This window comes from Triturus cristatus, chromosome 2_1 (assembly GCF_964204655.1).
Source record: "Triturus cristatus chromosome 2_1, aTriCri1.1, whole genome shotgun sequence".
In the NCBI taxonomy this organism is placed as follows: domain Eukaryota; kingdom Metazoa; phylum Chordata; class Amphibia; order Caudata; family Salamandridae; genus Triturus; species Triturus cristatus.
Window position 1 is genome coordinate 1,086,836,866 of NC_140581.1, and position 14,258 is coordinate 1,086,851,123.

The 14,258-nt window shown below is 41.4% G+C and overlaps 1 protein-coding gene across 1 annotated transcript in view; it reads right to left on the reverse strand.

Moving 5' to 3' along the window:
* ADAMTS3 (ADAM metallopeptidase with thrombospondin type 1 motif 3) overlaps positions 1-14,258 on the reverse strand; it is a 558,188-nt gene that overhangs the window by 217,136 nt on the left and 326,794 nt on the right. The window contains exon 5 of the mRNA XM_085636296.1: positions 4,283-4,482. Within this exon, the coding sequence (XP_085492422.1) occupies positions 4,283-4,482 (200 nt within the window). The remainder of the gene's footprint in view (positions 1-4,282; positions 4,483-14,258) is intronic.

Genomic DNA, 14,258 nt, shown 5'->3' on the forward strand with positions numbered 1-14,258 from the left:
ATACATTTGTCCAATGAGGTAGCACTTACTAATTAACCAAATGAGTACTCCAGTTGTGTAGATGTTTTCGGCAAACCTGGGGACTCTTTTTGGAAAAAATTAGGTTCCATTCTGGTCCTGGTGCGGATTTCACAGAAATTAAACCTCAACAGGAAGCACTTACAAATATAAACACAGCAGAGTCCCCAGTTGAAGCACCACTTCGGTAAAGCTCAAACAATACTAACTTCTTGGGCTAGGCGAAGTCAAAGCAAGTGTGTTTCCTCTCACATTCCACATACAAAAAATTGTATGAAATCCTTAATGGAGGTGAATTTAACGTTGATGTATTGAAGCTCTGTCTTATGTGTAGTGACTGTGATGAATGGCTTCTTTCTTGTTGTATCCTGGTGAGAGCAGAGTTCATGGTTCTCCCTTTTAAATACCTTAAGTATGCAAATGCCCAAAATGCATAGGGCCACTCACACACCTACTCACAGACATACACAGGTACTCACACAACCACTCCCAGACCAACACAGGCACTCACAGACCCACTCACAGTCCCACACAGAAACACATACACCCACTCAGACACTCACACAAGTATTCACAGACCCACTCACAGACCATCACAGACACACACAGGCACTCACACCCACTCACACAGAACTCACAGACCCACACAGCCACTCACACCCCTACTCTCAAAGATGACAGGTTACAGTTAGGGTTAAAAAGTTTTACAAAACGTAGAAATTCACTGAAAAAACAAAGGTTTCAGGGATGTTATAGTTAGAAAACAGAATTTTAAAAAAAACTTACAAATCAACTGAAAAAAACAAAGGTTACAGGGATGCTATAGTTAGGCTCAGATTTCACTTGTATTAAACCATTGAAATTCAGCAGTTATAGTTACCTGACTGAGCTAACTTTAACTTAAGCCCCCACAAAGCGCTGCTTATGACGTAACATATTACATCACTCAGGACATGGTCAGTGACATCACTGATGACATCTCAAGTGACATCACTGATGACATCATCCACAGAACCACTCACACACCTGCTCACACCCTTATACCTCTCATACATCCACTCACACATCGACACAACCACTCACATAACCGTTCATAAACCAATTCGTCAACTCACACACACCCACTCACTTACTCATACAGCCACTTACACAGTTGAATCACCCACTCATACAACCACTCACACAACCACTCACTCACCTATACAGCCACTCACACTAGCATATACACACCCATAGAGCCACTCACTGAGTCACTCACTCACTAATATAGCCAATCACACAACCATTAACTCACCCACACTGCCACTAATACGAGCACTCACTCACCCATACAGCTACTCACACAGCCACTCATTTACATATACAGCTACTCACTTATCCATTCACTAATCCAGTTAACCAATTACAAACACATTCACACATCCATGCAAGCAGTCCCACACCCACTCACTCACCTATACAGTCACTCACACAGAAACTTACTGTGCAAAATAGCCACTCATACACACTCATTTACCCATACTTCCATTCAAACTGTCACTAAGTTACCCATACAGCCACTAACACACCCACTCACCCACCCTTAGACCACTCACAGTCACTCAGTCACCAAAACTGCCACTCACACACTCCCCAACCTATATAGCCTCTAAGGAAGCCATTTACCTATACAGCCAATCACACTCAATCATTAATCTAGTCGCTCACACACCCATACAGCTACTCACACACACCCATATTCACCTATACATCCACTCACACAAATACAGCACTAAGACACCCCCTCCAACACTGATACAGACAATCAAACACCCAATCAGATGACATATGTTAGAAAGAGTATCACTCATTACTAGTTTAGAAAGAATATTCATTTAGCTTATGCAATAGCTTACTATCTATCTTAGAGTCTCCAATATATTTACGAAACCCTTTCACTCACTGGATGATGTCATAAGTGATGTCATTTGAGATGTCATCAGTGATGTCACTGACCATGACATGAGTGATGTAATATGCAAGGTCACAAGCAATGCATTGCGGGGGCATAAGTTATAGTTAGTTCAGGTAACTATAACCGCTAAATTTCAATGGTTCTGCAGGAGTGAAATCTGAGCCTAACTATAACGTTCCTGCAACCTTTGTGTAACCTTTGGCTTTTCAGTGAATATATATATATAATTAGTCCATACGCTACTGCTGTCTCACCGTGCCCAAGGCAGTTGGATCGCATAATACCGGGGGAGCATGCCACTCATTGTTTGGAGACTCCAATAAAGCGATCACTCAGGGGATTTGTAATACCACCAGTTGGTTTATTTTCAGTAACGCGTTGCACCTGACCACGCAGGCCTGCTATATACATTTTATATTTATACATATATAAAATAATTCTCAAATTTATATATATATATATATAGTCAGTTGTTCTAAGCACTTTCTTCTGCTTTATACGAGCAAATGTGGGAATAAAAATTGCTATTGACCAAAGTCATTCAACATCTAGATTTCTTCTACGGTTTAATAACAAACAATAATTGTAACTTGTCTAAAGTGTAAACAAACATAAATAAACTGAGTTGTTTATAGATGTGTCTTCTGTGATTCCAAAATCTCATAATGACAAAAAAGTTTGTTCTCTAGTCTCCTCTCAGAGATCCATGCATCTGTATCCAGAGCAGACATTAGAAATGTACATCAGATACCTCACAGCATCCATAAACACAAAAATATATTCACCCGTAATAATAAACCTGCCCTCTACAGGCCAGGATAATTTTTACCTAAAACGGTCAGTCTCCACGGCATCGCTACCTTTACATCCACCAACCATCAGATTGCTCCCTCAACATCAGCCTAGCCTCTACACTGAATGCCACTACTTCTCAATAACATACCAACAGGGTAACTTCGACCTTGATGCATGGCCTATCAGCCCTGTGGTCAGTGGAAACAAAGGGTTCTACTCCCTTCCACCAGAATTAGAGATTTCTGCTGCAGAGCCTATAATAAAGGAACTGATCTTTTGCCGAACAGGAATATTTGATAGGGACATGTCAGCATATTGCATAAAGAAGTAAAAGGTGGCATAAATATTGTTCCCTAATTATTGAAAAAAGACAGCGTGCCCTTGAATGTAGATTTTCCATGATTAATTCCGTTGGGGCAATATTTTTGTGTATGATTTTTAGAACACAATATTGGTGTTGTACAATATTCTGACAATGATGTTCTGATACCCAACCAGGTTTGATACGCCTACTGAGTGGGACGACCATCACTGTGACCTGATGACCCTGTAGTGGGTGGGCTTTCATTTCAAAGGGTTTTGACAATGTGATCAGCTGAGGCTCTGCACAGGGAAACCCTGCGGGTCCACGCCTTTAAATGGGGAAGGGAAGCTGCGAGTTTGGCAGGATGGGGCTTCCACCACTTTAAGGCATGCGTACCATTCCACCAACACCATAGGACCCCCACCCCAATTCTTTACCGCTGAATGGAAATCACAAACGCTATTAATTGTTAATAGACTCCAAAAGCACTATATGCTGATCTCAGATAAATTACAGACCTTGACACATCCTTCATACTAAACCCCCTAGCAATATTTTGGTTGGGTGGCAGAGATACAAAAACCACACTAGCATACAGGGCAATTACCTTTGTACACATGCAAATGTCTCGATAATGGAAAATCAGTGGTCCACCGTACCCTCCCACCTCTTTCCTGAACAAGAGAACATTGATGCAAACCAAAGCTTCATCCCCCGGTCCTTAGCTAGGACAGGTAAGTGTTGTTCCTCCAAAAAGTCGCACTCTATTTGGGGGCGTATTATCAAGCACGGCGTTAAAATTATCGCCGCTGTAGCGGCAGAAAACTGCCGCTAAAGCGGCGATAATGGGCTTGATAATAGTGCAGAGAATTCCAATAGAAGCCCATGTTCTGGTTTCAACATGGGCTTCTATTGGAATTCTCTGCGGCATATTATCAAGCCCATTATCGCCGCTTTAGCTGCAGTTTTCTGCTGCTAAAGCGGCGATAATTTTAACGCCGTTTCTTGATAATATGCCCCATAGTCTTTAAATAATTGAGGAAATAAGCACATCATGGATCCAAGGTGCAATGTTAGTGATGATACATAACTTCAAATCAATACAGAGAAGCTGACATCAGGGCAGATAAGCCCTGCAGTTAGTCTAGGCTTAAGACACTACATTACATTTCTTATTATAAAATAGAGAATACCTTCACCCACATACTTACAATATTCATCAAAGTGAGGAGGTAGTTTTGAACATGCTCCTTTCCATGGAACCGAACGACAGAGTCATCGACACCAAGGAGAACCTCAATGTTGTAGTCATTGTCGCCCGCGTGCCGTCGCCGCCGTAGGGTGTCATTCACTTGTTGTTGGATGTTGCTGTACACATTGTCTAGATCCCTGAGACCATCAAGTGCAGACTCTGTGGAGAAAAGAGGTTTCACTCAGATCACACCGTTCCAATACATTTTGAGATTATATCTGAAGCTCCTGGTTGCGTGGATTTTTTTTTTTTTTACATTTTCATATGTATTTAATCATATTCATTTTTCACATTTTATTGATATTTATCCACATTTATGTTTTGGTCAGTGAAAAAATGAAAATGCTATCAGTGAACTTCCACATTGACTAATTGATTTACACTCGCTATTCAATGTGGGTAGGGTTTTAGCGCACAAAGTAGTTAAGCCCAATAAAACAATACATTCACCAGACAATGTCGGCATCCCCAGCTATTTAACATATATAAGGAAAATGTCTTCTATTTGCGGCCAGTATACCCATCTACTGGCCTGACAGCATGGAAAGAGACTCACAAGAAGATTGTATTTTGAAACGTTTCCATTTGATTGTATTAAATAAAGACAGAACACGTATTGCGTTTTGCCTGTCGTTATGTGCAAAATCATTATAAATGGAATAGTGACAGCCTTAACGGTACAGTATGGAAGCCTGAAGTAAATATTCAAGGAAGAAGTGTTCCCTGAAGGGCTGAAAAAGGGCCCTTTGCACTGCCAGACATCCCCCTGCAAGAAGATGCTGTCCTTCACTGCACCCACCTGTAGGAGGCGCTCTGTGCATTTTGATGTCAGGCTGGTTGCTGCCTGTGCAGTGAAATTCGTATTGGCTGCTTCAAACATCTGCTCTGCCTAGGGCAGGTGAGAGTTTGCGGCTGTGCTGGGGGCAAAGCATTAACTGAAATATGGTGCACTGAACCAGCCTGTGCCCTGCACAACCAGTTAAAGGTGTGCCACAGCTCAGACCATGGCATTGCACCTCGCAAATAATAATGTGTAGCGGCGGCCCATGCAGAAAAGAGCGGTAGGGCCGGGTAGGGGGGGGGGGGGAGTTCGACGGACGATTACAATTATTATTTGATTTTCCCTTGTCATCATCTGTAGAAATCTCCCCCCACCCGGCCCCACCACTCTTACCTGCAAGGGCCGCGGCTGCTAATGTGTCAGGAAGGTCTATTCTGTAATTTCTTCCCCAATGCTCATCAAAGTTCTTCTAAACATCTAACACAGATTACTTGTTTTTAGGTTTTAAATACTCTTCATTTAATATTCTGCTATGCCCCGTAAATTAGACATCACCTCTTTCACCACTAATTCCCTTAAACATACACACATTAGAGTGTGCCTAAGCCTGTTACATGCTTATTGGTGCATTCCATGCACATAATGCAATCACTGAAGCAAAGAATCCAACTTTTGTATTGTGTTTGTGTGCTTGTGTGTCTGTCTGTGTTTGATTGGGTGTGACAAGAGAATCTCATGCTTTTGTAAATCATATTCTATATCACATGAGATATCAGGTGAGATACTACCAATGAGCTGAAGGGGAGGTATTGATTTATTGTTTCTACCACCCTCTTATGTCGGAGAGGTGTGTCCACAACTGATGACATTTGTCAATCTTACACTCACTGATGATGTCCAAAGAGGCAGCAGTGTTTCTGAGTTTGCTTGTTTTCCTATGCAGCTGGGCCTTGGCCTATCATTTTCTGTCTTTTCATTTCTTTTGGAACAGAACCAGGTTGATTCGTTTGGGGTGTGTGAAGTAGCAAAGTTTTTTGGGCAAGTTTTGCTGCGTTGTGTAGAAAAGGTTAGCACTCCATGAAGTTTCATGTTTTCCCTTCATTTCTATTTGTGCATGTCTCAGTGATAAACTTGCTATTAGAGTTCTGTTTTGTCTTTGTGTACAAGGTAAACTTAGAAAGAGTACTCAAACATGTTTCATCTTGGCTGGGTATGATTAGAGGGAAATTATCGTACAATGCAGTGAAAATTATACTGCAAAATGCAGAAAACCTCTGCAAGGTTCAAGGCGAACAAACGTTCACAACTCGAAAATTGTGAATGTTAGGCCCGATTCACAAAAGTAATCTGAGACAAAATCCTAACTGTACGACTTTCGGGATTCACAAAGGACATTTAGGAGTACTAAAGTTCGGATTTTGTCTCAGTTAAACTTACGTTTTGGTCTTAAGTTTAACTGAGACAAAATCCTAACTTTACTACTCCTAAATGCCCTTTGTGAATACCGTAAATCGTACAGTTAGGATTTTGTCTCAGATTACCTTTGTGAATGAGGCCCTTTGTAAACATTTGCTGATTTAACAAAAACTCTGCACATAATGTTTTTGAAAATGTTTCCCGTTTTGAATTGGTTTTCGTTTATTGCCATTACTATCTGCACTTACCCATATCTATGTGTTGCTCATTTTATCTTTTTAAAATATTTATTTTTGCCTTTTTTTTTTTAAACTGCAGAGGGCATATTTTTGCATGAACTTAACATGTCACGCACACCTGCACGCCTAATGTGAATTAACACTATACCATTATTTGGTCATCAATGTACACAACAGAAAACGATAATCATTGTTGTACTACCACATGTGTACATCTGCAGCAGTTTAAACTTTATTAGGAAACCTTTTCTCTTTTTTTATTACTTTTGCAATCTGTCAGCCCTCACAGTGAATGCAGTGAATCACAACATTCCTGGATTCAGTGCTTCATTTTTTAACTGATGCTGCACCTACGGGTCCTGATGATGGATCACGTCAATTGCTAATTGACAGACCACTCTCCCGTCAAGCATTCGACTTCCTTGAAAAGGAGCAGGCCTTCAGGGCTGAGCATGGATCTACTGATTGTGAGCCACGCAATCATGCTCACCCAAACTTAGAAACCTCAGTTGCATGAGTATAGCCACAATCCTGGACAAATGGCTTCCTTATACATGTTATACCTGGTCTGAAGAACTCACTTGCGAGAAGCCGACTCCCAGCTGTCTCTGAAGTCTATAATAGAGGAGGCGTTTGAAGAAAACTTCTTGCTCTGAATTTCTATCCAAAAACAAGAAATCATCTCTCCTTTGCCTTGACCTGCTAAGAACCTAGGACCCTTTGGACCTCAATTTCCTAGTACAGGACCTTCAAGAATTTGTTGCAGGGTCTGTATCATTCTTGGAATGGTTAAGAATCTTCCTATCAGAGCTTTAGAACTGTCTTCCTTCACTGCAGCATGTGGAGTTTTCATCCTGCTGTGCTGTCTGACTCAGCTCTTAGACAATGCCTGTTGTACCCCCATAAGAGCGCTGATGACACCCAAATCTACTTTCAGCTGGATAACAGGCCAGAGAACCAGGGCAACATTACAACATGCTCCAACCGTAGGCTCTACTGTGTGAAAGAGAGCTTTCTTTGTACAGAAAGAGGTAAGACTGAGGGGCTAGGGATTTGGAACAATTACCATTCATTTGGTCTTTGAATATTGGTCCACTTGCTTCCACAATCATGAAAATGAAAAACCCAGGGCTAAATTACAAAAAGTGCAGTGTGGGTACTATGGGTATATGCATCAGCGTTTGGTATAGCTAGGGCACTATGATTGTACAAAAGGTACCGCTGATGGTTGCACGGCCCTTTCGACAACATAGATCTGCCAACACTTAATGTGCACCGGAATGATCACAAGAAGGCATTGCATCATTTTATCAGGGTGTTGCCACATGCACATGAGGTAAGCTTTCTGCCTTTGCCCCTGCTATGTATTACAGACGCAAGAGTAGAGGCAAAGTACCTGTCAGGACGTTGACAGAATGTGTGCAAAAAAGAAATTTGGTCATGAGTCCCAGTTAGGCCTAGAAGGAAACATTGACATTTTTCACAAACGCAAGTTCTTCCTGAAATTGCCTCTGCTTTTTTACATCATTTTTTGACACACATTTGCATTCTTGACAGTTTGGATTTGTTTCTTGGAAACACCAACCTTGCTTACTCTAGTAAACTTCGCAGGACTACTATCTATCGTATTGCCTTGACACTGTGTAGAAGGCCTCAACATATGTTGTGCAAATGCACTTGTTATTTGCGTACATATAGCAACATAGCTATCTGTAACACACAAACAAAGCCAGTCCCACATTATTACTCACACCTTTTTAGGGGTGGAGCGGTACAGGGCAAGCCCCTGGTTGCTCAGGCTTGCAACCGCCCAAAGAACTAACCAGGCGCTGTTGCTTACATCCCATGGTCCTGCCCTAAAGACGTGTGGGGTTTGGCATCGAGCACCCTTACTGTGCTCCCTTCGAGGGTACTCTTATGTACCAAACTGCCCCTCAGGCACCGGAAATGTGTGGAGAGCAGGACCGGAAGAAGGGGGCTCCCACAGGGGCCCAAAAGGTTGGCGCATGGGTGTTAGTGCTGGATACGGCACTAAGGAGCTGCCCTCTTAGGACTGCTCGACTTCCCAGTCTGAAGGAAGTCAAGTTGGCAAATCAACTGATCTGGTAGTCAAAAACTCACTACTAGGCCCTCACTCATCATTCTGTCCCACCAAACAACGTAGCTGAGAGAGTGAAAGAATACGACCATGTCTTGAATTATATTAAGCAAAAGTGTGCAATACTCGTACTCGTACTCAACATATCTTGCAGAACAATTTAATTTATTACCGTGCTGGACTTTAGAGATCCAATGGTTGCTCCTGGTAGTCTACCGGACCCCAGTGTCACACTGCCAGCATCACTGACTAATGAACTCCATTCCAGCATCTAGCGTTATGACCAGTAGTTATTCTTTCCACCCAATGTGGCCTGATGATTCTTCAGACTCCTGTCGAAAACTGTGTGAAGTTGCTATACACATATGAAAGCTGTTATCTCTTGCTGTCTGTCTTCTCATTGCTGTTCTTCTGCCCAAGCAATGGCTGAACTTCCAATTCTAAACTAGCCACATGTATCAGATCAGCACTTCTCTACAGTCTCCCACCAGGAAGGTCACTGGGTTTTCAGGCAGTACTGTGAACAGCTTTCTTCATTTTCTCTGCTGTGTAACTGTTACTTTTTTCAGAACCTCATTTCATTTTTCTCCCACTGGTTGAGATGTGGGATGGTAGCAGAAACATGCTGAAGATTGCTGGTTTAAGAGAAGGGTTACTGTAAGTAAAATAAATTCATAATAGACAATTACAAGTTGTCCCCACCAGGAGCAACTGTTCTCTCAGCTCAGACCTAACTCACTGGCTAACCCCTCCCCAAGGAACACCCATCACTTTTGTATTCTATTACATCATGTAAGGACCTGACTCACAGTGAAGCAACACATGTTAACTGCACTGTACGTGAAGCTTGTTGAGACAAGGATCAAGGTACCCCAAGAAACTGGTACCCCTCTATGATCATTGCAGGACCTTTGGATCAGTATTTGCACATCTGATCTCCCAAAGACCATTCAAATAGCTTAAACAAGGAGCAAAGTCCATTGGAGTCCAAGGACTGAGAATGTGGAATGCCTTGAGCCCAAGTCTGAAGACCCAACCACATTGCATGTGATTTTGGAGGAGCTTGAAAATGTACATCTTTATGGCTTCCCTTTGATAGAACTAAGCCCTTAAATGGGTTGCAATGGAGAATGCTGGCACTAAAGTCCCTCTGCCCCAGCTGTACTCTTATCTGATCCGTCCTGGGACTCTGAAGTGACTCCAAGGTTGCATGGCTTCTTTTACAAAACTACTAAATAAATAAACATATGCATAATTAAACAGTTGTATCACCCTATAAGCCAGCATTTCATTGAAAGTGAGTGTGTATATATTGCATTGTGTCTCCACACTTGACCTCATTGTTATATGTAGTGAGGTAACTTCTGATTTGTGTGCAAACAGACATTCGCACATGCATCGGGATACCATGTTCTCTAATGTTTACCATGTATCGTAAATACTGTAGATTTTTAACATGTATAGTCAGTAAAGATCTGGTGAAATTCGTCAAGGCAAAGGCCCTATGAAAAGGCAATATATGCAGAAAGCGGTGCTCCAGAAACATAAAGCCACGTTATGCCTCATTAAGTCCTGTGGAACTCAGAATAGGTTAAGATAGCCACACGCGGTAATAGCTGGTGTGGTGTAAGGGCAATGTAGACTATCAAGCGAGTTAAATAATGTACCTACTTGTAGAGTGGAATAAAGTTGTTTTAATTACAATATACTAGAAGTATAATACATCTAAGCCTAGCATACATACCTAACTCGTAGCTATACACAGAGTGGGCTAAACATATAAATGATTAATTTATTTATTATTATTTTTTTGGATGGAAGCACACAACTGCGTTAGCATTTAATTCCAGGTTCCAGCAAGGGTTTACAACTGGTGCTACAGTACTGGGTGCATCATTTATAGAAATGCCCATAGCAGGTCTACCACATTTTGCTAAGGAAAATGGGGTACAGATATGTAGATGCCTACATCATGCAAGGCACAGAATAAGCTCATTGTACTGAAGCCTGGGGGTAAAAAAGTGCATTTCCAAGGTGTGGCACCGGCTTATCATTGTCAGAATATTTTATGACCTAATAATTGTGTCTGAAATATCACTTACGGAAAAATAAGGCCCCATTCGATTTAATAACAGAAAATGTACAACAAACGGGACAATATTTTTTGTAAATGATATTTAGGGCTCAATATTTATGTCAGGCGATATTTGGAGTAGCTGTGCGCGATACAAATTCTGTTAACATAACATTTCTCTAGATGATAATCTGACATAAAACCCACCCTGGTGAGGTCTTCCTAGTTAGCAAAATTCAATCAACCAATGACAATAAGCCTGGCTTATAAATGAAAGTAGCTCTGCAGTGACTGGTGGGTTTATAATCATCTTATGCACTCATCCAGGGCTTGTCTAAGGAGGCATCCAACACCAACATGCATTCATATTGTAGTCATCTGTGATATTCGATTTAACAAAATACTTCATTAGCACAGAGAAAACAAATCCACCCTTAAATCTCAACTGACTATATCATGTTTTCACAATAAGTATGTCAGGCCTTTGGCCTTTGTTTTAACTTTTCATAATAAAAAGATCAGGCCGATGCCCTTCACCAATGGTTTGTCACCTTAACCAGCTCAGGCCTGCTGTGTTGAGCTAAAGTTTCCCACCAGGCAAAAAGTGCAATACAAGCACACGTTTCAGTAGAAACAGAAATTCTGCCCGTACAAATGCTATACTCAAGGAAATCAACATGGGTCACAACCCAGCTCTCATTAGAGCTTCTGAAAGTTTTTTTTCCTCTGATCACATAAGGTCATATGACAGCTGTGCTGCCAATTCTGAGCTAAAAATCCATTTGCCTTCCACAGTGGCGGTCCGTACAGGTAACAGCGGTGAGGCGGTGGGCCTCGTTGGGGGGGATTTCAAGGGACGATGCAGAGGGAAAATTAATCATTTATTTAATTTTCCTTCAGCATCGGCCCTCGAAATCCTCCCCAACGCAGCCCCACCACCCCACCGCTGTTACCTGCACGGACCGCCGCTGGGCTTCCATTTCTGGGGCGTCACCAAGGACTGGATAGGGTACCAAAAAGAGTAGTGTAAAAATGTGTAAAACTGGTCTCATATTGATTTAAGCATGCATAATAGACTGACTGCTTGCTGGAGAGATAGTGGTGTTGGCAGTACGGGTGAACAACTTTTTGGGAATTAGCTTTTTTGTAATTACATGATATTTCAGAAAAAGGATGCAAAATTCTATATTTAGGCGACATGTAAATTTGTCATTTAGAACTATATGTTAGCATGAAATGCATCCTATCGTCAATTTATGATATGAGGAAGCATGTCGAGCTAAAAAAAATAGAGCTAAAAATACATTTGCCACAAAAAGCAGCTACTCCTGTTCTAGTTGCTCCCATTATTCCTACAGTCCTACACTTTAATTTTGCTTCAAACTGAGGCATAATTATGCAACATGGGATACTTGTGTAATTTCAGGAATTTCGCATAACAAGCTTAACATAAAATTCCTGAAATAAAATTAATTACCCTGGATTATTTTACATTTCAACGGGGTTCGACTGGAGTAGAATTCCTTGTAAAAATATATTTTTTTTATTGGTTCTAAAAAACCGGGGGGCATATTATCAAGAAATGGCGTTACAGTTGTCGCCGCTTTAGCGGCAGAAAACTGCCGTTAAAGCGGCGATAATGGGCTTGATAATATGCCCTTGAGAATTCCAATAGAAGCCCATGTTCTGGTGTCAACATGGGCTTGTATTGGAATTCTCTGCGGCATATTATCAAGCCCATTATCGCCGCTTTAGCTGCAGTTTTCTGCCGCTAAAGCGGCGATAATTTTAACGCCGTGCTTGATAATATGCCCCATAGAACCCAATTCTCAAAGAAAACTGTAATTTACACCTGTATATTTACAAGCATATGTGGAGCAAATTTATGTTTCTTCTCATTCATAATGAATTCTAGAAATATTTCTGGGTGATCTGTGACAGTTGCCATTTTCCAGAAGTTGTCTCCATCTTAAACAATAACAATCTGCAAATGTATATGAAGCACATTTTAAAAACAAATATTTTTTTTATAATTCTTTTTATTGATGACATCTTTGATACAATCCGATTGCAATTCCATGCATTACTTATAACTACATTCCTATCTCTAGCATCTGACCCTACTAAACATGAGGCACATTTATAGATATGTGAAACATTAGCAAAGTGAATTTGCACATGCTACTGTTTCTTACTCTATTTCTCCACAGGGAAATATATATATATATTTTTAAGATGGACATCTTTCTTCACAATCCCACCAATGGTCCCCATGCCCACTCTGACTATGAATGTAGACCTCACCTTGACAGGAATGAATCTATGAAAAACTTTCCATGGCATTCCCTTCCAGGAACTCACATGACAGCCCTGGGCAGGATGGTTACTCACATATGCACTCACACCATACTGGCTGGTGTAATTTTATGACTGAGTGATCAATATGCACTTGTGAATTCACATTATGTGAGCAATTGAATTTATAATCAGATGTTATGCCATTTGTGGACCAAAGCTGAGTTTAAGAGGACAAATTACTTTAGGAATCAGGCCCTGGAATTTGATTTTAGTGCCTGCCATGTTAAAGGAACCTCAACCACGAAAACACTGCAGCAGGAAACTGGGAAATCGCCTGTCCTACCCAGGATCCTGTTTGTCTTTGACCTATCTAATGCTTAGTTTTCTCCAGTTGATTCAGGAGCTGGGCACCAGCATCCATTTCTGGGCACAGGAGCAAAATATTCATGATCAGAAAATAATCCGGAGAGACAAGAACATGAAGAAAGAATGAGGAATAAAATAAAAGAAACCAAACCATAACAAAGGCAACAAGCATTTGCAATGCAATAGGTCTCGCATTATTAAAGTTTTAGCTATTGGCATTGCTAAATAATGCAACACCAATAGCTCAAACTTTAATAATGCGAGACCTATTGCATTGCAAATGTTTGTTATGTTAATCTTGACAGAATTGCAGGATTGCATTGCCCTGGACACGCACACACACACACACACAGAGGCACGCACACACACACATGCTTCGACATACACAGGCAAACACACACACACAGATGCTTTCACATACACAGGCATACATACACAGGCATGCACACACACACACAGATGCACACACATGCCCAGGCAGGCACACACACACAGATGCGCACACATGCCCAGGCATGCCCACACAGGCCCAGGTACGCACGCACAAACACACAGATTTTCACACATATACAGGCACACACACATAGGCACGCACACACCCCCAGACACAGATGGTTTCACATACACAGGCAAACACACACAGATGCGCACACACATCCAGGC